The following is a 24,578-nucleotide window of genomic DNA, read 5'->3' on the forward strand; positions in this document are numbered from 1 at the left end:
ACATCGAGAGAGAGGCGAATTTTGACCTCGCTTTATTCGCTCGAGTTGGACCGCCGGTATCATCTGTGTTCACCTGCTCTAGACGCTCCGGAGAGCTTGTCTCCATAGATACCAACAACATTTCCTCCATCAACCATGGAAGAAATAACTACTGTTGCTGCTCTGTAAATGTTGGTGAAGTCCCAGATATATCAGAAAACCAAACGCCGTCATGTCTGGGTTCATGATGTCACCCGGCGGCGAGCTGTATTCACATACAGTGTCATTACACTGACTGTATCTAGCAGCCACACGTCTCTACTGCGGTATGAACCCTCAATAAACAGACTGTGCTGTGATTTAATATCAATAAACAGATCAGTGATGCTGAAATAACTACATAATGATGCTGATTAGTAAAAAGTCTGAATTCATGCTTTGTCAGGTCTGTTACCATGACGACAAGCTAACAACTTTTAAAATGCTTGCTTTCTGAATGGAGTTTGGATGGATCAGTGGCAGGCTATGCAGCTGCTCCATCAACACTCAACATGACGTAATCTAGGGACGTTGTTGTTTCTACCGTAGACAGTCTGTGGTTTCTACACAGAGTTTGGTCCGGTCTCTGTATAGAGATGATGGACTATTGTAGCTCTGGCTGACCACAGACACATACAAGATTTATTTATCCTCCATTTCTGATTCAACAACGTCAGAACGTCAGTGAGGACAGGAGGACAATCTCAACGCTGAGAGGCTTTCACCACACAAAGACACAAGCCCATTCGTCTTCTCCGTCTCTTACCTCTCTCTGCCTTTCTTTCAGGAGCGGAGGAGAAGATTCTGGAAAGCTTCAGGAAGTACCACAGTCCGGACGCGCTGGACTTCCAGCTGCAGGCCATGATCCAGGCAGCTGGTAAACTGGTGCTGATCGACAAGCTGCTGCCCAAACTGCTGGCCGGGGGACACAAAGTCCTGGTCTTCTCCCAGATGGTCCGCTGTCTGGACATCATGGAGGACTACCTCATACAGAGACGGTGAGGGAGGTGGGGGTGGGGGGAGGACATTAGAGATGTGACGGTGAAGAAATGTTCCCACCGGTTTATAAACTTGTGACAACACCGGTGTCACCGATTACACCGGACATGTTACAGGAAAAGATGACGCTCAACATGTGCAGAGTGCTGACTCTGATCTTTACCGACGGGTGGTGGTGTGTCAGACCTCTCCGGTCCAGACTTCACTGCGGCGCCGCTCCGCCGTGCACACCGGCTGTGACAACTCCATCGTTCTCACGGCGATTACCTCATTAACGTTACGGTTCCCTTAAAGCGTTGGGTTTAAATCTGAAATATTACCCAATAGGAGCGTTTGCTTTTCACTTCGACACCAAATCCTCTGCCATCCTCTGTCTGTCAACTCTCTCTTTCTCTCTGTGTGTGAAATCTGACTCCTGCTGCTCTGAGCTGAAACTCCGTACAGAGCAGACACTTTCAGTTCGTAGTGTCTGTTGTCTGACTATCTGTTGATAACACGGAGCTGATACATTTAAATGAACTAAATGGGTTTGATTTCTGGAAAAAAAAATGCAAAGCGACGGCGGCGGCGAAGAATGAAATAAACGGAGAATGTGATGACGCATTCGGTAGAAAGGAGAGAAATAAGAGGAGCATTTATTACCCTTGAGATTAATAATCAATTTATTCCTGCATGTCTTCTCCAGCTACACGTACGAACGAATAGACGGCCGCGTGCGAGGGAATCTGCGGCAGGCGGCCATCGACAGGTTCTGCAAGCCGGACTCGGACCGCTTTGTTTTCCTGCTGTGCACCAGAGCCGGAGGGCTGGGGATCAACCTGACAGCTGCAGATACCTGCATCATCTTCGACTCCGACTGGAACCCCCAGAACGACCTGCAGGTGGGCCGAGAGCCGGGAGACGGGACCAGAACGGATTATATATAGTTTTATATATCAGATATAAAGGATAATGATACTATATATAGTTATATATATTATTATACTGTATATAGGAACATGATACTATATATAGTTATATATATATATATTATTATACTGTATATAGGATAATGATGCGGTAGCTCTGCTGAAGAGATATCAGCTGTTACACAACTTCATCTGTGTTGAACCGAGATCATCTATATAAGTAACTCTCTGTGCCAAGTTAATGCTCTATTAGCCATTTAATATGTCGTCACTAAAGTTTTCAATTAAAATATGTAATCACAATTAATCACATGATCGTCAATAGTTAATCGTGATTAATCGCAAATGAATCACACATTTTTTTATCTGTTCAAAATGTACCTTAAAGGGAGATTTGTCAAGTTTTGAATCCTCTTATCAACATGTGAGTGGACAAATATGCTGCTTTATGTCAATGTATATATATATTTATCATTGTAAATCAATGAACAACACAAAACAATGACAGATATTGTCCAGAAACCCTCACAGGTACTGCATTTAGCATAAAACAATATGCTCCAATCATAACATGGCAAACTGCAGCCCAACAGGCAACAACAGCTGTCAGTGTGCTGACTTGACTATGACTTGCCCCCAAACTGCATGTGATTATCATAAAGTGGGCATGTCTGTAAAGGGGAGACTCGTGGGTACCCATAGAACCCATTCACATATCTGGAGGTCTGAGGTCAAGGGACCCCTTTGAAAATATCCATGCCAGTTTCTCTTCGCCAATATTTAGCGTAAGTTTGGAGCGTTATTTAACCTCCTTCATAACAAGCTAGTATGACATGGTTGGTACCGCTGGATTAATCCGGTTCTCTAGTTTGATATGAAGCCAGTATCTTCACTCTAGCTTTAAAACTGATCCGCTACAACCTAAAAATTGCGTCAATGCATCAAAGAAATTAGTGGTGTTAAAATGAATTTGCGTAGACTTTGACAGCCTTAAATAATACATTCTGCTCTTATTATGCATCATAATCATACATTAAACTATTGTTATATATTACAAATCTTGTTCCTGACTCGCTCCATGTCAGGCCCAGGCACGCTGCCACCGGATCGGTCAGAGCAAAGCGGTGAAAGTCTACCGACTGATCACCAGGAACTCGTACGAGAGGGAGATGTTTGACAAGGCAAGTCTGAAGCTGGGGTTGGACAAGGCCGTCCTCCAAGACATCAATCGCAAAGGAAGCCTCAACGGGGTGAGACCCTTGTACTATATATATATATATATATATATATATATATATATATATATATATACACACACACACAACGGTACTGTTTGGATGTTGCTCTGTTTGTGGTCAGCTGACACACGGTACCAGCTGGACGTGGATCAGGAATAACCACCTGCGTGTTGCTGCAGGTGCAGCAGCTCTCTAAGCTGGAGGTGGAGGATTTGTTGAAGAAAGGAGCGTACGGAGCGCTGATGGACGAAGAGGACGAGGGCTCCAAGTTCTGCGAGGAAGACATCGATCAGATACTTCAGAGACGAACTCAGACCATCACCATCCAGACTGAAGGGAAAGGGTCCACGTTTGCTAAGGTACAAGTCCTGAAACAGGAAGTAAATGTTCACAAACAACTACAACGCCTCCGTCTGATGGAGGCTGAATGCTGTTTCAGAGGAAATACTTGGAATGAATCAAATTCATACTCAAAGATATTAAATATTTGTGGTAAACAGTTGAGCTTCAGTCCCAACGTTCCCAGTTAACATCAAGCAAGATCTGACTTTGTTTTGTCCTCAGGCCAGTTTCGTCTCGTCTGGTAACAGGACGGACATTTCTCTGGACGACCCCAACTTCTGGCAGAAATGGGCCAAGATCGCTGAGGTGGAGATCGACTCCAAATCTGAGAAGGTACAGATTTAAGGGTGTTTTCATACCCCCCCTCTCCCCAGAGGATAACAGCGTTGACAGATCTCTGCTCACCTGCTTCATCTGGTTACCACGGAGTCTCCCTCCTTTATTCTGGTCTCTCTCTCTCCTCCAGGAGTCGCTGGTGATCGACACGCCTCGGGTGAGGAAACAGACCCGTCACTACAACTCCTTCGAGGACGACGAGCTGATGGAGTTCTCCGAGCTGGACAGCGACTCGGAGGAGCGGCCGTGTCGGACTCGCCGCCTGGGCGAGCGCAGCCGGCGGTACCTCCGCGCCGAGTGCTTCCGGGTTGAAAAGAACCTGCTCATCTTCGGGTACGACCCGACAAGTTTCACACATCATTCATATCAGAGCACCAAGCTGCTCGAGGTTGGTTTGCAGAAAGACGCCCAAACTGAAGGTGTTGTACTGCAGGTGTACTCATCAACCTTGAGGCCTTAAAGAAGGGAGGATTTCTAACCCGTAGTGGGGGGTCTGGAGGTCTGGAGCTCTGGTGGTCCTCCTCCAGAAACAGAGGATTAGAGACATTTTGTTTCCTGCGTTCTGGTGACTTTCAAAGAGTGAAAATAACTAAATAATAAGTTCACTGCAACAATATTTTTATGTTAAACTTCTAATTTAACCTTTAACTCCCAGGAAAGAAGAATGAATAATTCTCTCCTCTGGTGTGAACTTGGTGTGTGAATCTCTGGTATAAACTAATATTCATCAGTTTTTATTTATTTCTGCTCCTGTTTGAGTATTTATTTCTCTTAGTTCTCTCCATTTCTCTCTCCTTCTCTCTCTAACTGAAGCTCCTTTAAAGGTCCCAAATTATAAAAAGTGAGATTTTCATGTTTTTTTATTATTTTATTATTTATTTATATAAATACTGTGAAAGTATCGAAACGCTTAATCCACAGGGAAATACACACAGCCCGTATTCAGAAACTGCATTTGAAACAAGCTGTCAGGATTTCTGTCCATTTGTGATGTCACAAATATACAATATTTAGACCATTTACACAGATTTAAACGTCAACATTCTAAATGTGTCCCAGTTTATTCCTGGTTTCAGTGTATGTGAATGTCATCAGCTGACAGGAAGTACACATGGACCCAAGCTGTTGCCTAGCAACGCAATTCTGTTGCAATTCCGTCAAAATGCACTAAAACGGAGCGTTTCAGACAGAGGGTAAATACAGGTATATTCAGACCGACAGTATGAGGAAAATAAAGGATTTTTTGAACATTACAGCATGTAAACATTTTCTAGTAGAAACACAAAATACAAGTATGAACCTGAAAGTGAGCATAATATGGGACCTTTAAGACACAACATGACAACACCACCTCTGACCGCTGAAACACGTTATTTCTAGCAGCTAGCGCCGCGCCACAACATCTTTTCGCTGTGGCAAGCGCAGCTTAAACATGAGCTCAAACTGCGCTGTGTCGCGAGCATAGGCTGCTCTCTTCGGCCGGGAAATGGCAGTCGGTGTAGCTCTTATTGTCATCCGGGTGGAAACAGTAGGGATTATACACACTGTTCAGTCCCAGAAACAGGTTGAGATGATGAAAAAATGTGTCATAAATCAGGAGAAAAACATGACAATTGTGACCGCGGGAGGAAACCGTGAGAGCGCGATGAAAAACTGGAATCTCCCAGGAAAATGTGGAAGGCTGGCAGGTATGACTGCAGGTGTGTAGAGACACCTGACAGCTGACGGTTCCTTGTCCTTCAACATATAACAAGTGACTCTTTTTCATTTCTCTCTAAACGATATGAACACACACACACACACACACACACACACACACACACACACACACACACACACACACTCGCAGCCTGAAGCCTGGAGGGAAGACCGTTAGTTTACCAATAACAAGCTTCTTGTGAGCTTCTATATCTTTATGTTTACAACTCAACAGAGAACATAAATGAGCCAAAATACAACAACAACAGAGCAAACATCACTGTGGTTTGAAGTGAAGAAAATACATTCTTGTTTATGTTTGTTTCCTGTCTGTCTTTGTGTCCCCCGTGTTCCTGATCTACATCGTGACTTCCCTGACGTCTTCACCGTGTCTATCCAGGTGGGGGCGGTGGAAGGACATCATGAACCACGGTCGCTTTAAATGGCACCTGGCAGAGAGAGACATGGAGGTGGTCTGTAGGTAAGAAGTCTTTCTGCTTGTTCCAGGAGAGTCAGTGGCGTAAATATCGCCGGTCCACCGGGGCGGCCCAGAAGCTGTCAGGGGCCCACAACCACCTTCCTACACCGTGTCCACACTGAATCTGTTATATGCTCTTCTGTTACGTCAGGTAGACAAAACGCGTAGGCCTTAACCCTAACCCTAACCCTGTACCTATCAGCTGTGAGCTGGAGATCAGACTGGACACGGAACCACTTCTCTTCCTTCGGTTGTTCTTTTTAAACAGAAAACACACGTTAAATATTGTGATATTTACTGGAAATGACGATATAGCCGAGAGCAGGAGGAAACTTTCAGCTCCCTGGTGATCTCCCTCCAGCTTGCTGCCTCTGATTTACATGTTTGTAGTGAAATGAGGATTTGTCGTATAGATAACTCCTCATTTCTTAGACTTAAGATAAATAAATAAATAGTGTTCACCTATCAAACTTCCTTTTTCAGAAAATATCCAGTTGGGAAGTTGTGAATCGATCAAGAAATGAGTCCTTACCCCGAGTGAAGGAGTTCAAGTACCTCTGGTTCTTGTTCGCGAGTGAGGGGACAACGGAGCATGAGATTGGCTGGAAAATAGGAGCAGCGGGGGTAGTGTTGCATTCGCTTTACCGCACAATTGTGACGAAATCTATCGGACAATCTTCGTTCCTACTCTCACCTACGGTCATGAGGGCTCTTAGTGAATATTTTTATAGCATCTCTTTTCGGCGTTGTACTTTGTAGACGTTCCCTGACCACTGAATGGTAGAATGAGGAGGGCACGAGTGTCCAGAGACCTCATCACCCACAAGCTCCTCCATCTGTGTGTCCGTAAAAAACATTTCTTGGTCTTCCACTCGGTAGTCGCCGTGATTCACCGTAAAGATCCACTGATCAGCAGGCTCATTACTATACATAAACATCCATGAGGTTAGGGATGCACCGATACCAGTATCGGGTATCAGGTCAGATACTGTGCTCATGTACTTGTACTTGCAAAACGGCTCCGATACAACGGCACCGATACCACTTTATGGCAGCGTGATGTTAACCTCTCGTCACCATCTTTTGGGTCCTCACACTCCACCTCCCCGACGGTGCGGGCGAGACGGGCCGGTGGTGCGCCCGACCCCGCTGGGCCGGGATCGCGGCGCGCGCCGGACCTCCCTTTCACTGCGCCACGGGGTTTTGCTTGCACCCTCTGACTCGCGCGTGCACTGCCTCGTATGCAGGACTCCCCAGCCTGCCGTGTGTCACTCACACCCTCCAGCTGGTTGTTAACGAGAGGTGCTTTGTGTCGATTATTAATGGCTGAATGATGGCGTGTAGAGGGTGGGATATGAGGAATGATGAATTCCAAGTTGATATGTGATTTATGGAAGGAAATGACGCGCTGACAGGCGTACGTTTTGTAAATCACAATATCTTTTACGTACATTTCCTCATTTGAACGTACGCCAACATTTCGTGTGGATCCCTCGCAGCATTTTCTAAATGAGACCTCAGATCAGGCTGTTAGGTTAGTGTTGATAAATCTGGCTGCCGTCCGTGGTGCTGATCAGAGGCTGCTTCACAGGATGGGAGTAGCATGTTGAGCCTCTCCATGGTGCCAGAGCAGTTGTGCGTGTGCTTGTGTTTGGGGCGAGGGCCCAAGAATAAATATTTGCAGCGTGGCCAATCCCAGTTGTGTTCTGCTGCTGATGATTGGTGTGAAAAACAATGCAACTATTAAAGAAGCTGTCTGTTTTTGCTTTGCAGAGCTCTGCTGGTTTACTGCCTGAGACACTACAAAGGTGACGACAAGATCAAGAGCTTCATCTGGGACCTGATCACACCCACCAAGGAGGGCCAGGACCAGGCCCTGCTCAACCACTCTGGTTAGTTAGTGTCACTTGTCGAGATAGATACTCTAGATAGATACTGTAGTGGATGGATAGATAGATTGATGGATGGATGGATGGATGGATAGATAGATACAGTAGTGGATGGATAGATGGATGGATGGATGGATGGATAGATAGATAGATACTGTAGATGGATGGATGGATAGATAGATAGATACTGTAGATGGATGGATGGATGGATAGATACTGTAGATGGATGGATGGATAGATACTGTAGATGGATAGATAGATACTGTAGATGGATGGATGGATGGATGGATAGATAGATACTGTAGATGGATAGATAGATACTGTAGATGGATCGATGGATGGCTGGATAGATGGATAGATACTGTAGATGGATGGATAGATGGATAGATACTGTAGATGGATGGATAGATAGGTAGATAGGTAGATGGATAGATGTACTTTATTGATCATAAATTAGGAAATGCTTGTGTTCCAGCAGCAGGTTATCAGGTAATGAACAGGAGCAGTAAATATAATGTACATATCAACACTAGAGAACTATACTGGAAAAACAAAGTTCTGAAACTTGTGTTTGGTGGATTATTTCTCTGTTGTTACTAATGGTCATTGTATTCTACATGGTTGGAAAGCCTGTTTATTTACCTTCACAATGATGTCCAACTTGTAAGGATCATGCATTTGTGGGATGAGCAGCACAGCTGATTATGTGGGTAGCGCCCAAGAAAAATTTGCCAAAATGTTCTGCCAATGGTAAACAGTGTATTCTAATAGGGCTACCAGGAAGCCTGCAATGACTGCCCTTCACCGTCAGGCCCGTTTGCGCTGGTGTCGACAACACAGACAATGGAACCTTAACATGTGGGGGAATGTCATGTTCAGTGATGAGTCCAGGTTCTGTCTGCGAAAGTTGGATGGCAGGGTCAAAGTATGGAGACAACGTGGAGAATGCTATTTTGATTGTTGAACCGATAACAGCCCACACCTCAACCCAATTCAACACTTGTGGGAACAGCTTGGGCGTGCTGTACGTGTTAGAGTGACCAACACAACCACGCTGGCTGACCTGCAACGAATCCTGGTTGAGGAATGGAACGCCATCCCACAGTAACATGTGACCAGGTTGGTGACCAGCATGAGGAGGAGGTGCCAGGCTGTTGTGGCTGCGTATGGATCTTTCACCGCTACTGAGGCTCCTGACGGTGTATTAAATGAATGAAGTGTAAAATATGTCTTGTTTGTTCCTTGTTACTGATAGAGAGTTCAATCATCCAATCCACCAAACAACTCAAAACAAGAGTCAATACCAACAGGAGAATACACTGTTAACCATTGACGAAGCATTTTGGCAAATATTTCTTGGGCGCTACCCACATAATCAGCTGTGCTGCTCATCCCACAAATGCATGATCCTTACAAGTTGGATATCATTGTGAGGGTAAATAAACAGGCTTTCCAACCATGTAAAATACAATGACCATTAGCATTGTAACAGCAGAGAAATAATCAACCAAACACAAGTTTCTGAACTTCCTTTTTCCAGTTTATAAATGTCCTCAAGTGACATCACTTGAGGACATTTATCATACGTCCCCCTGCAGCTCTCTCTGGAGACACTGATGTGCAAACGTGGTGGAGTTCAGGGTCGGTGTATCTTTTGGTCATTCGATTTTCCCTTTCACAAAAGGATATTAAAATACAAAAAATTAGGTTATTTGATTTTTATTTTAAAATACAAAAATTAAAATTGAAATACAAGGCATTTTACTTTATCAGGGGCAAAAAGTGATGAACTAAACTTAAAAAACGGGTTGATTTTGATTTTGATTTTTTTTCTAAAAAATAAAAATAAAATCACTAGAAGACAGAAACGAAAAAACGCCCGTTTTTTCATATTTTGCGACAGGAAGTTACGTAGGAGTGCGTATGAGAACGGTGCTGCGATGAGGGCGGTGCTGTGTGTGAGAGAAACTCCCCGGATCAATAACTCATAACAGAAACATAGTTAAAACACCAACGAGGGCTCTTTCTAACCGTAGTGATGTAGACAACAAGCTACGTCCTCCGAGCAGCACACATAACATTGGTCTCTATGTCCAGCCGGCTGTGAGTGGTCAGGGACCGTCTACAAAGTGCAACGCCGAAAAGAGAAAATATTCAATAACTTCAGTCTTATACAGTGTAGTACCACCAGAATCACTTCACACATCAATGATCTCTTCCTGATTAGTTTTGGTGGTACTACACGGCATAAAACTGAAGTTATTGAATATTTGTATAGCATATCTTTTTGGCGTTGCACTTTGTAGACGGTCCCCGACCAATCGTCTCACAGCCTGCTGCACATAGAGACCAATGTTATGTGCCCAGCTCGGAGGACGGCTCGTTTTGATGTAAATGAGGTTGAAGCTTGTTGTCTACCTCACTACGGTTAGAAAGAGCCCTCGTTGGTGTTTTAACAACGTTTAAGTTATGAGTTATTTATCCGGGAAGTTCAAATCTGTCAATATCTTTCACACTTTCCTTGAGATACACTCTTTTATTGTTTCTAAAAACTACGTACTGATCCATGTCCATCACCTTCAGTTACACAGCAGCACCGTCCTCATACACAGCACCGTCTTCATACGCGCTTTTAAGCCACTTCCTGTTGCAGAATATGTGATTTTACTTTGTTTTTAGAAATAAAAAATTCAAATCAACCCCATTTTTAAGTTTAGTTCATCCCTTTTTGACCCTGATAAAGAAAAATGCCTGGTATTTCAATTAAAATTTTTGTATCTTAAAATAAAAATCAAATAACCTCAAATTTTTTGTGTTTTAATATCCTTTTGTGAAAGGGAAATCGAATGACCAAAAGATACACTGACCAGTTCAGTAACTGAATCCATTAACTTTCATTGTTTTTGTTGGATGAAACGTTGATTTTCCCTGAGAAGCTCCTCTCTGCTTATTGTCATTAAAGTATCTGCGTGTAGTTCAGTCTATAACAAGTCCATGGTTTGTTATCAACCAGGTAGCTTCACCACAGTGGGGTAGTTATTGTCCCCCCCCCCCCCTGTCTACGGTTCCAGGTTTATCAGCTCCGGTTCCTCGGGGTCGGAAGGGGAAGAAGCTGAAGAACCAGCTGAATGTTCCTGATCAGAAGAACGCTGACTGGCTGGTCCACTGTAACCCTGAGGTGGTGCTGCAGGACGACAGCTACAAGAAACACCTCAAACAGCACTGCAACAAGTCAGTTCACACACAACTCTCGACTCAATACACAGGGTTAAACAGCAGTCTGCTGTCTACAGTCACACCTTCACACTACAGCTGTCAGTCCATTAAAAGAGTTCATCACAATTAATCGCAAATTAATCACACATTTATTTTATTTTGATGGATAATGATGATCTCACAGAAAACAAGACGAACACAAAGATTTTTTAAATAATGAAGACTTAAAGCTGAAGTAGGCGAGATTTGGGCAAATCTGATTAAAAAAAGTTATTTTTATAAAACGGTCGCTATATTGTGACAGTAGTACATGAAACAGGTAACCTGAAAAAATCAAACAAGCAGTAAGAGCTGATCTGAGGTCTGCTCTCCAGCTGCCGTCTATATGAGCCGGCTGTCAATCACTCTGAACTCCGACCAAACGGTCAAACTAGGCAGCGCTGATCAAATATGAATCAATATTCTGTTACGTTAATGCCTATTTCTCTCCTCAGATGTTTTCAGAATCATCTTGTAGTGTACTGTTTAGCTGTAAAATGAGAAAGTAGGTGACGCCGCCGCCGTTGTGAAATCTGGTGAAGGAATGCCAAGTACTGGTCACATGACCGGAGCACAGCCAATAGGAACGCTTTCTCTCAATGAAATGACCTGTGATTGGTCAAAGTCTCCCATCACGGGCTAGATGTTCTAAAGCCTGAAAACAGAGCCATGAGGAGATGCAGAAGTCTAGTTATCTCTCATATCACTAGAATTACAATATGCTGAAAGGTTATTATGGGATCTTTGCCTAATGATGCCAAAAATATACTGCCTACTGCAGCTTTAAATGACAACCTGAGGCTGTGAATCACCAGATGAACAGCTGGAACGACAACAAACGATGGGCGAAAAGTATTTATATTTTCCAGCAGAAACATCAATGTATGTAGATATACTGTATGTAAAACAGTATATAGTAAATAAATATAATTATAATAGGGCTGTAAATCCATTGAAATATTTAATCGTGATTAATCGCGCATTTTTTATCTGTTCTAAATACCTTAAAGGGAGATTTGTCAAGTATTTAATACTCTTATCAACATGGGAGTGGACAAATATGCTGCTTTATGCAAATGTATGTATATATTTATTATTGTAAATCAATTAACAACACAAAACAATGACAGATATTGTCCAGAAACCCTCACAGGTACTGCATTTAGCATAAAACAATATGCTCAAATCATAACATGGCAAACTGCAGCCCAACAGGCAACAACAGCTGTCAGTGTCAGTGTCAGTGTGCTGACTTGACTATGACTTGCCCCAAACTGCATGTGATTATCATAAAGTGGGCATGTCTGTAAAGAGGAGACTCGTGGGTACCCAGAGAACCCATTCACTGATCTGGAGGTCAGAGGTCAAGGGACCCCTTTGAAAATGGACATGACAGTTTTTCCTCGCCAACATGTATTGTAACTTTGGAGCGTTATTTAACCTACTTCATGACAAGCTAGTATGACATAGTTGGTACTTATGGATTCATCAGGTTTTTTAGTTTCATATGATACCAGGATCAGACTTTTCTTCTGCCTTACTTTCGGACATTTTCCGGACTTTTTTTAAACTTTTTTCGGATATTTTTCAGATTTTCTTTTTTGGACATTTTCTGACATTCTTTTTGACTTTTTTTCCCAGACAATTTTCAGACTATTTTTTTTTTTTTTACTTTGTTTTTAAAAACAAAATTCTGACTTTTTTCAGAATTTTTCAGACTTTTTTTTGGACCTTTTTCACTTTTTTCTGACTTTTTTGGACATTTATCAGACATTTATTCGGACATAAGGTTGATTTTTTTGGAAAAACCAATGGATCCCTTAAGTTTTCTAATTTCGTATGACACCAGTATCTTCACTCTAGCTTTAGAACTGAGCCGCTACAACCTAAAAATCACAAGTTGCGTTAATGTTGTGTTATTATCCCGTTAACTTTGACAGCCCTACTTCAAACTGAAGTAACTGAACGGCCACTAGAAACACTCCAACACCTCAGTATGAGAAAGTAATCTATTACTGTGGTGCATTCCTGATTACAACCTCCCCCCTCTCTCTCTCTCCCTCCACAGGGTGCTACTGAGGGTGCGCATGTTATACTACCTAAAGGTGGAGGTGTTGGGTGAAGCTGCCAATCAATCTATAGAGGGGATACCTGCCAGGTATGGAACATGATCTTCACATCATTATTGATGACTTTATTGATCAGATGGTTGACTGATAGTTAATCAGGCAGCAGATCGACGGAGGATTTGAATGCTTTTGTGTTCCTGAACTGAAAACGTGGTGATGAGACTGAAAGACACTCAGGAAGTCATGTGACGTTGTGACTGAGAGTTTGTGTTGTCAGAGCGTCCTGACTTGACACTGACAGATTGATAGTTGAGTGTGTGTCTGCGTTGACAGTAAACTGGAGGTGCCTCTACCAGACATCGACTACATAGAGATCCCTGCTTCATGGTGGGACGCAGACGCTGACAAGTCTCTCCTCATCGGAGTCCACAAACATGGTGAGGACCGGCGTTACTGTTTACCCTTCAGCCGGTGAATGATCCACCTCTATCCTTTGCTAGGCAACGCCCCGCTGTGAATGTGTGTGTGTGTGTTTCAGTGTGTTAATGGGATGTGTGTGTTTCCTTGACCAGGCTACGAGCGCTACACCGCCATGCGAGCGGATCCAGACATGTGTTTCCTGGAGAGAGTGGGAATGCCAGACGTCACGGCGCTGTCTGTTGAACTGGGAGGAGGGGAGGGCGCCTCCGACATGGCTGACAGGTAGACAACTCTCACACACATGCACACACACGCACACACACGCACACACAGTAGACAAACGTGCACACACAGTCCTGTGCACTGACCAGACCAGTTACAATACATGCCTGATTATCTGAGGAGACCACGACCATTTTTCTTCAAAGTCCCGCCCCTTAAACGCAAACTGTCCAATCATAGCGTATGGGGGGTGTAAGAAAATATCGATACACTTTTTTTGCGGTGCTGTATCGATTCCCCCAAAACACTGTATAGATTTTTAATCAATCTCTTCAAAATCTGATGGCCTGCCGTAGGGCCGAGACGCTATTTTAACTTTTTAGATTGTAGCGGCTCAGTTTTAAAGCTAGAGTGAAGATACTGGTATCATCTGTAACTAGTAAACCTGATGAATCCATCGGTACCAACCATGTCATACTAGCTTGTCATGAAGTAGGTTAAATAACGCTCCAAACTTACACTAAATTCTGGCGAGGAAAAACTGTCATGGTCATTTTCAAAGGGGTCCCTTGACCTCTGACCTCCAGATATGTGAATGTAAATGGGTTCAATTCAATTCAATTTATTTTTGTATAGCGTCAAATCACAACAGAAGTTATCTCAAGACGCTTTATCTATAGAGCAGGTCTATGACCGTACCCCATAGTTTAGAGACCCAACAGGATCCACCAAGCGCACTGTGGCCAGGAAAAACTCCCCGATTACTGGGAAGAAACCTGGAGCAGAACCGGGCGCAGGGCGGGCGGCCATCTGCCGAGACCGGCTGGGGGGATAGATAGATAGATAGATATAGAGAGAGAGAGAGAGAGAGAGAGAGAAGCAGCCATAATAATAGCATAGCAGCTGTAATAGCTAATACAAGTAGGACTGATAACACAAAACCAATAGTGGTGGATGTAAAAGAGTGATAATACAACTATCGGAATTGATATCATTGGGTCGTCCTCAGACGGGCTTTCAAGCAGAGCTTCCAGCTGTCTCAGTCCACCATACATCTGGCTAGCTCGCCAGCACTGTCCAGCATCTCTCCTCAGTACGTCCATGTGTGTTGGTGTGGGACGTCCCTGTGATCGATGCCCGTGCGTTGGTTCCCGCAGCATCAGCATGCTTGCTGGGAGTTCTTGATGTCTTTGGCAGTGACCGAGAAGTGTTATTCTCCAGGCTGCCACTTTGTCACTAAGTGTTGGTAATCCCTCGTTAGCCTTGGTAGTCCCTCGTACAGACGTAGTTAATTAATGATGGTAGCAGTTGGTGTCAAGCAGGCACCGGACGCGGTAGCAGATGCAGCCACGATACCGGAGACAACCAGATCCAGGTGAAACCCCACTCCAAGTGTACCCCTGCTCCAGGTATAACCTCGCTCCAGGTGTGACCCCGCTCCACGGTTAGCTGCGAGACAAAGAGGCACAAGGACTCCCGGGAAGGAATGAAGTTAGTAACAACATGGCCATGGAACATGAGTATATACAGAAGGAGAGGGGAGCTCAGTGTGTCATAGGAAGTTCCTTATGACAGTGTGTCATAGGAAGTCCCCCGGCAGTCTAGGCCTATAGCAGCTTAACTATAAGCGTTATCAAAGAGGAAAGTCTTTAACCTACTCTTAAATGTAGAGACGGTGTCTGCCTCCCGGACTGAAACTGGGAGCTGGTTCCAGAGAAGAGGAGCTTGATAGCTGAAGGCTCTGGCTCCCATTCTACTTTTGGAGACTCTAGGAACCTCAAGTAACCCTGCTGCATTCTGTGAGCGCAGTGCTCTAATGGGGTAATAGGGTACTATGAGCTCTTTAAGATATGATGGGGCCTGACCGTTTATCGCTTTGTAGGTGAGGAGGACGATTTTAAAATCTATTCTGGATTTTACAGGCAGCCAGTGTAGAGAAGCTAATACAGGCGTAATATGATCTCTTTTTCTAGTTCTTGTCAGTACACGTGCTGCAGCATTCTGGATCAACTGGAGAGTCTTAAGAGACTTATTGGAGCAGCCTGATAATAAGGAATTGCAGTAATCGAGTCTAGAGGTAACAAATGCATGGACTAATTTTTCTGCATAATTTTGAACAGGATGTGTCTGATCTTTGCAATGTTACATAGATGAAAGAAGGCAGTCCGTGAGGTTTGTTTTATGTGAGAGTTAAAGGACATATCCTGATCGAAGACAACTCCCAGATTCCTTACGGTGGTGCTGGAGGCCAGGGCAATGCCATCTAGAGTAACTATATCATTAGATAATTTGTTTCGGAGGCGTTCAGGGCCAAGTACAATAACTTCAGTTTTGTCTGAGTTTAACATCAGGAAATTGCAGGTCATCCAGGTTTTTATGTCCTTAAGGCATGCTTGAAGTTTAGTTAACTGGTTTGTTTCGTCTGGCTTGGAGATCCTCATCACGGAGAGCATCTGTTCATATCTCATCATATGTTTTAAGGCTATCTTGCCAGACTAAATGAGATTCTTCCTGTTTGGTGGAACGCCATATCCTTTCCAGTTTCCTCGATGCTTGCTTTAATTTGCGTGTTTGAGGGTTATACCATGGAGCTGACTTCCTTTGTTTTGTTTAACTTCTTTTTTAGAGGGGCAACAGAATCAAGTGTGACTCGCAGTGAGTCTGTAGCACTATCTACAAGATGATCAATTTGGGTAGGGCTAAAGTTAACATACGAGTCCTCTGTTATATTGAGACATGGTATTGAATTTAATGCTGATGGAATCACTTCCTTAAATTTAGCTACAACACTATCGGATAGACATCTAGTGTACACACTTTTGTCTGATGGTGTATAGTCTAGTAATAAGAATTCAAAAGTGATTAAATAATGGTCTGATAAAAGAGAGTTCTGTGGAAAAACAATTAAATGTTCAATTTCAACGATATGACATAACAAGGTCGAGGGTGTGGTTAAAGCGGTGAGTGGGTTTATGCACGTTCTGCGAGAAACCAATTGAATCTAATAAAGAGATAAACGCAGTACTGAGGCTATCATTATCAACGTCCACATGAATATTAAAATCACCTACTATAATGACTTTATCTGTTTTCAGGACTAGGCTTGATAGAAACTCTGAGAATTCAGATAGAAATTCAGAATATGGGCCTGGAGCGCGGTACACTATAACAAAGAGAATTGGCTGTAGTGTTTTCCAGGTTGGGTGTGAAAGACTAAGAACAAGGCTTTCAAATGAGTTATAATTTAGTTTAGTTTTAGGGTTTATTAATAGGCTTGAGTCGAAGATGGCTGCAACTCCACCTCCTTGGCCGGTGTCTCGAGGAATGTGAGTATTAATATGACTCGGGGGAGTGGATTCGTTTAGGCTGACATATTCTTCCTGACACAGCCAGGTTTCAGTAAGACAAAATAAATCAATGTGATTATCTGATATTAAATCATTTACTAGTAGAGCTTTAGATGACAGAGATCTGATATTTAAGAGTCCACATTTAATTCTCCTGTTTTGTTGCTTTATTGCAGTGCTAGTGTTAGATTGTATTAGATTATTATGTTTAACTCCTCTTCTGTTTACTTTTGATTTCATTAATTTAGGTGGGGCAGACACAGTCTCAGTTAGGTTTGGGGTTAAGTTATGGGTGGTGGAAGCACAGAGAAGTGTGTAAGACTACAGCTCTGCGTCCTGGAATAGTGTGTAAGACTACAGCTCTGCGTCCTGGAATGACCTCTGGTTTGTCATGGATTTGTTCCACTAACAATCTTGGTCAGATTTCTGGATAAGAGATCCGCAAAGTAGGATGAATGCCGTCTCTCCTAATCAGACCAGGAGTCCCCCAGAAAGAGTTAAAATTGTCAATGAAGCCCACATCGTTTGCTGGACACCACCTCGACAGCCAGCTGTGGAATGACTTCATGCGGCTATACATGTCGTCACTGGTCAGGTTGGGGAGGGGGCCAGAGAAAACTACAGAGTCCGACATTGTCTTTACATATGCACACACCGACTCCACATTAACTTTAGTGACCTCCGATCGACGTAACCGGGTGTCATTACCGCCGACGTGAATAACAGTCTTACTGTATTTACGCTTATCCTTAGCCAGCAGTTTCAAAACGGATTCAATGTCGCCCGCTCTGGCCCCCGGGATGCAATTAACTATGTTCTATGGGTACCCACGAGTCTCCCCTTTACAGACATGCCTACTTTATGATAACCACATGCAGGTTGGGGAAAAACACATGTTTTTGTTGCATGCAGTATAAATGTAACACATTTGTACTGCATGCAAAAAAACGTGCAAACTGCTCTGGCGTGTTTATACTATGACAGTTTTCCTAAAATTAAATTTAAAAAATGGCAATATATCTCAATTTATTGAATCGTAACCCCTGTATCATGATACGTATCGTATCGCCAGATTCTTGCCGATACACAGTCCTAACAGCGTAGCATTGTCCAGCTCTGACCTAGGTCCAGCTCTGCTCCAAAGACTCATCAGATGTTTCACATGTTCTTTGTCTTCAGACTGGTTTAATGGATTTGGAGCTAGTCCCAGTTAAACGTCTAAATTGGCCCTAATTCAATGTGTCCATGAGCGTTATTTAGCCTCCTTCGACATGCTAGCATGGCATGGTTGGGTTTTCTGGTTTCATGCGATACCAGAACCTTCACTCTTTCTCTAAAAACTGAGCCGCTACATCCTCTGAAACACTGTAACGTCGTCCGCCAGCGCCCCCGAGGTGTGGAAGAGATTAACTAGCGTTAGCACATCTATGCTACGCTAGCTAGGCTTCAGCTTCTATCTTTATCTTATCTTCTAACCTTACACATTCATACAGACATTGTAGAGACAGGTAGAGAAGAGACAGACTCCTCTTCTCTTACTCTGTAGTAGCGTCCACAGCAGGAGGCGCCAACACTGGTGTGAAAACACATCCTGTCGTCTCCAATGTTTGTTTTCATCACCTCTCCGCCCACACACACCTGCTTTACACACAATATTAGAAACCCATGCAAAAGGTGACGTCAGGGTGCTGCAGTAGTTCTTCTATCCGTAGGAACTAGATCAGTGATGGCTGTGAACGGGGCTCATTCTACATTTATAGAGATGACACACAGCTTCAGGTGTATTTCCATAAAGTCTTATGTATCTGTCGGAACCTACCACTGAACTCTAAACGCTATACGGTCATTTTTACGAGTCTGACGAGAAGAAGCTGCTGACAGAAGCCAGAGAGGAGTACCTGACAGAGGAAGAGAGGGAAGCGTAGACACGGGGTAGGAATTGTATTTTCAGCAGAGCTGAAGATGAAGCTTTGATCGTCTTCCTGAAGGTAACTGAAGGTGTCAGTTATTACCTGTTGAACCTGAAGCTGTTCCCAGCGGAGCTCAGGGACCGTGTGACAGGAAGGTCTGTTAGTATCAACATGTTAACTCAGCACAGGAGGGGAACTGAATGAAATGTGGCTGCTTAAACCCTGCAGAAAAAGTCTCATGTTCATTCATTCAGTGTTCATTTACTGGCACGAGTTGGACCGGCGAGCTGTATTCACATACAGTTTCATTACACTGACTGTATCTAGCAGCCGCTCGGCTGCCGCTGCCGTTACCGTTGCTATGGACACAGTTCTAATGTCTGACTCTGGCGGACCGTTTTTGTGTCAAAATATTGATTTCTTCAGTAAGCAGCCGTGTAATAAGTGGGATAATGTACAGCTAGTGGGTCATTGTTGTGAAATAAACCGCTGATCACAGTCTGACAGGCTCTTTGTCTGCTTCTCTGTTCTCTGACGTGTTTTATCTTCAGTCAGACATGAAGGAAACTCACTTTTCCATGCATTGTGCCTTTACTTTTCTATCATGTGTCGCCCTCAGTCGAACAACACGCTGCTCAATAGGACGTTGTCTGAGTTATTGAAGCTTTTTTTCCTCTTGTCTGTCGCTTCTTTTGTCAGCGTGTGCAAAACTGAGGAGGCGAAGGACGACGCTGAGAGCAAAGCTGACGGAGGGGAGGACAGAGACGAGAGCAGCAAGGTGAAGAGTCTTTTATTCTCTTCATGGACACATTATTGACCTCGCCGTAGTCCGTGGAGATGAAAACTATGTTTTTCTGTGATGACATTTTATTTTTAACTTGTGAATATAAAATGAATCCTAAACATGACTTTTACTAAATGTTTACTAGTTGAAGAAGATCACCGTTTTAATTATGGAACAAAACAAACAAAAATGTTCATCTGTTTAAAGTTAAGTTAAAAAATGAGTTTCTGTTTAAGTTTCCTCATTTTGAGACCATTAATTATATAATATCGATATTATATCATGGTTTTTTGTATGTGTGTGTGTGTGTGTGTGTGTGTGGAGGAAACGGTAAGACTAAATATAATTTTTTGTCTCGATGACATGATGATTATTATTGTATTATTGTATGTACTGCTTTAATCATCTGTTTACTTGTTGTGTGTTTTTGCACAAATTTTCCATACATTGATATATTTATATATCGATTGACAGGGCGAGGAAACCTGCTCCAGCACGGATACCTCAGACAAACCTGACAGTACCGGTCCAGGTGAGGCACATTGCACACTCCGCTGTTATATGCATTAATGTAAGTAAAAAAAATGTCAAACAACTGTCCGAAAACGTTTTTAAAAAATCTAAAAAAAAAGTCTGAAAGATGTCCAACAACTGTCCCAAAAGAAAATGTCACACAAATGTCCCGAGAAAAGTAAAAGAAAATGTCCAAAAAGTCATTTTAAAAGGTCTTAAAAAAAAATGTCCAACAAATGTCCAAAAAAGTTTTTAATTTGTTTTCAAAAAATGTCAGAGAGAAATCACAAAAATGTCCGAAAAATGTCTGACAAATGTAAAAAAAAAATGCAGAAAAAGTTCAGAAAATGTCAGAGAAAAGTCAGAAAGGAGTCTGACAAATGTCCGAACAATCTCAAATTTATGAGAAATGTCCGATTTTTTTTTTTTAAAAAAGAAAGTCCGACAAATTTCCGAAAACTTTCCAATTTATTTTTTTTAATGCCGAAAAAAATGTCAGAAAAAAGGTCTTAAATAATGCCCGAAAAAAGTCTTAAAAATGTTTAAAACAAAAATGTTTGGAAAAAATATCCGACAAAATGTTTAAAAAAATTTCCTAAAATAATGTCCAAAAAACTAGGGATGACAATATGTCAATATAAGACAATATAATCTGATTTCTCTCCACTGGGTTCCACCTCCACCTGATGAAATGAGCTCTGATAGGTTTAATGGTGCACTCTGTCTCAGTGGGGACATCTACCGAGGAAGAGATGGAAATACATCCATCTGCTGTCTGGAAATAACAGTAATTTGTAAAAATCATCTTTCAAGCTTTTCTTTTAACAGGCAGAATATTGAGGTAAAACTGGACACATTACATCTGGAGCCCAATGATCTGCTTTGATTGATCTGGTATTGGATATTTCCTGCTCATCAGTTTTGTGGTTTATAGTGAAAATTTAAGCAGGATTAAATTAAAGAGTTCTTTCTTTAATAACTGTGTGGATTCTATGTTTATGTAAAAAAAAGTTAACCCTCTCACAAAGAGAAACTTCATCTGAAACAGGTTTCACTTTCTGTTGGCAGGATGAGTATCGAATACCGTAAAGAATCACAAGTTGGTATTCAGCGCCTGGTCAAATTCTTAGTGCTGTTTACTTATTTTTTTTTATCAATTATTTCCTTATTTAAATGATTAATTTGCTAAATTTCGTAGCAAAACTTCTTCATCCAACTGCTCTGTGTTAAGACCGAGGTCTGGCTTATTGTGTTAAATATAAAGAAAGAGTTTGTAGGAAACATCTCTATGTTTCTCTAAGTTCAAGTTCTTAAAGTTGTTTTGGTATTTAATTGGCATATAAAGATGTTTCCCAGCTCTTCATACAGATGTTGTATCAACAGCAGCATCACTAACTTCCCCCAGCAGGATGTAATAATAATAATAATAATAATAATGGGATTAAATAATGACTAATGATGTTTAATAAAGTGGATCAACGGTGTTTCTTCCCTCCACAGACTCCCAGATGTCGGGTGACTTGTGCGTCCAGGATGGGACGTTGGTCACCACGACAACAATAGGATCAGGGTGCGGAGTGGCGTCTCTCCACGTCGTCCAAGCCCGGCCCCTATGGCCCACCGGCCCCGCCTTGACGGCCCGTTTGCGACGCCTGATCACCGCCTACCAGCGCTTCACGCTGCGCCGCGAGCCGCTGCTCAGGCACGACTTCCTGCTTCACGACGGCCTCGTCGGCATGGGGATGGGAGGAGCCGGAGCCGCTCACAATCATCACGGCGGCGGGCCGCTGGCGTGGCAGCTGGGCGAAGAGCTGAGGAGGTGCTCTGTGGTCGCCACAGAACCCGACCCGCTGTTCCTGGAGTGGCAGCGAAGGTAAACAGATAAACCTGCGTACTGTCAGTATCAGCTGGTTTTAACAGCAGTATGGGATCAGTCTAATGAAAGTGTCGAACTAGCTGCTGAATTAAAACAGTTAAACATATAGAGGCCTCAACATAGTATGTTGGTGCGTCCTGAAGTTTGAATTCATGGAGGTCCTACGGAAGCCCTGGAAGGCAAGAGAGACATGTTTTTTCTGGTGATGAAGTCTGATCTAAATTATTTTCTCTCCTGTGTTTATCGAGTTACTTTTTTTTTTCTTTGCCTCTTAGTGAAAACAGGTGGAAGATTTTTATAGGCTGATTTATTTACGTGTTTGTTGTTGTAATACTGACTTTGACCACCAGAGGGCACCACTACCTCATGCTCTAAATAGAACTAAGCATTCAGGTATTCTTCAAGGTGAGTTTTAATTTCTCCATGCACTCTAAACACAAGGTACATATAGACCGTTTCAACGGCATTGTGTTGCTAGGCAACAGCTTGGGTCCATGGTTGCGTCCTGTCATTCATATACATACCGTAACAGGAAATAAACTGGGACACATCTGGAATGTGTCAGACAATGTAAGGTGGTCGCGCACATCCAAAACCACAGTAGGTCGGTGCCGGACCGGTTAGAAGACCGCAATAAAAATTATAGAAGAAGGTCGGCACACTGGAGGCACACGTGCATGCGCTGAGGCAGGAAAAGCCAACACTAGAATCAGCATTGATTCATGGAGAGACCTTCATCTGGTCAGCTAACATTACTGCCAAGCAGCTGAACTATAGAGTGATATTGTGGTTTTAGCTGTCGTGTGTCGCCTCACTGTTTTGAGCGATGCTCGTTCATGTCTATGTAGAGCGAGCACAAGCACGAGCAACAGGACGCTGACTTTCGTTGACTTAATGGCTACAGGTGTCGCTGTTAACGAGACATTTCTGATTCTTACAAACAGTCCCTTTAATAGAGACCAGCTCTGTTTTTCATATTTAAATATACTTTAAAGGACAGACTTCAAAACAGTTTACGTTAAATCAAAACAGATAAACCACTTTATATTCAGTTCATAAAAACATTACACAGAACTTTAATAAAAAATGCCCTTCAGACAAATTCCCATCATGCAACACAAACAGATGTAAATATGTAAATAGTTGGTTTGAAGCTGATTTATTGGAAGAAGCCTCGAGGCTGCAAATACTCTTTAAATTTAACAGTATTCAAAACGACCTCCTGCAGCATCTTGTTTAATATATAATAAATAATATATAATGAATGAATATGCATGGCAGGTTGCCTTTTGTTAGTGTCACTCATTGTGATGAACTGGGATTTCTTCTAAATCTTTGATATTATTATTTACATCCTTCATGTATAAGACGTCTTTGTCCTCCTCCGTCATGTTTAAGGTGGACGCGTCGAGAACAAGCCGATTTCTACCGCACCGTGTCATCGTTCGGAGTGGTGTACGACCCGGACAGGAAGTCCTTCGACTGGTCCCAGTTCAGAGCGCTGGCCCGACTGGAGAGGAAGACGGACGAGAGCCTGGAGAGATACTTCAACTCCTTCGTCAACATGTGTCGGACGGCCTGCAAGCTGCCTCCCCGGAAGGAAGAAGGTATCCTGGGTGTCCATACTGTCCAACCGTTAGACCTTAAAATAAGGGAGGGTTTCTAAACTGTAGAGGGGGGGTCTGGTGGTCCTCCTCCAGAAACATTAGAGGTTCAGAGACTTTGTTTCCTGCATTCTGGTGACTGGAAGAGTCAAAATAAAAAAATTATAGGTTTAAACTTTTGATTTTACCTTTAACTCCCAGGACAGAAACCTGAACTAGAATGGCACTCGGAGAGCGCAGACCTCCGCCAACACGTGACTTTAGAAACAGATCACAGCTCACAGCTGGCGGTACCGTAAGGTGGTCGGCTTGTTATTAACACGGTGTGTTTCCGTGTAACGTATCGGCAGATGCCTCTCTCATTCAGTTGACGTTGTCTCTCATCCCGTCAGCTACCGCTTTGTTCTTTCTCACCGCGGACGGACAGCAGCTCCCGCACACACATCCACACATGTATCTCTCTGCTTGAAGAAGGAGGCGGGGTCATGCGTCATCAAGGCATCATCAGTTACACTGCGCATGTGTTATACCCTGTGGTCCTAATGCTCAGGCTGATCGGAATCCTTAAAAATATTCCTATCGCCACCAAAATCGAATGGATTGTTCATAGTGCCACCCCCCACCCCTCCAAAAAATTTGCATTCAAATCCATCGCGAACTTTTGGAGTAATC

The 24,578-nt window shown here is 43.0% G+C and overlaps 1 protein-coding gene across 9 annotated transcripts in view; it reads left to right on the forward strand.

Moving 5' to 3' along the window:
* The window catches only part of chd6 (chromodomain helicase DNA binding protein 6), a 113,776-nt gene that overhangs the window by 64,503 nt on the left and 24,695 nt on the right, over nt 1-24,578 (forward strand). For all 9 annotated transcript variants that reach the window (XM_074649839.1, XM_074649786.1, XM_074649813.1 and 6 more), the window contains exons 18-33: nt 806-1,016; nt 1,703-1,898; nt 3,011-3,175; nt 3,343-3,522; nt 3,728-3,838; nt 3,972-4,174; nt 5,940-6,020; nt 7,791-7,909; nt 10,978-11,137; nt 13,230-13,319; nt 13,564-13,667; nt 13,803-13,932; nt 19,829-19,907; nt 20,388-20,445; nt 21,927-22,299; nt 23,701-23,909. In XM_074649839.1, coding sequence (XP_074505940.1) covers nt 806-1,016; nt 1,703-1,898; nt 3,011-3,175; nt 3,343-3,522; nt 3,728-3,838; nt 3,972-4,174; nt 5,940-6,020; nt 7,791-7,909; nt 10,978-11,137; nt 13,230-13,319; nt 13,564-13,667; nt 13,803-13,932; nt 19,829-19,907; nt 20,388-20,445; nt 21,927-22,299; nt 23,701-23,909 — 2,469 coding nt within the window. The remainder of the gene's footprint in view (nt 1-805; nt 1,017-1,702; nt 1,899-3,010; nt 3,176-3,342; nt 3,523-3,727; nt 3,839-3,971; nt 4,175-5,939; nt 6,021-7,790; nt 7,910-10,977; nt 11,138-13,229; nt 13,320-13,563; nt 13,668-13,802; nt 13,933-19,828; nt 19,908-20,387; nt 20,446-21,926; nt 22,300-23,700; nt 23,910-24,578) is intronic.

This window comes from Sebastes fasciatus, chromosome 1, assembly GCF_043250625.1.
Source record: "Sebastes fasciatus isolate fSebFas1 chromosome 1, fSebFas1.pri, whole genome shotgun sequence".
Classification (NCBI taxonomy): Eukaryota; Metazoa; Chordata; class Actinopteri; order Perciformes; family Sebastidae; genus Sebastes; species Sebastes fasciatus.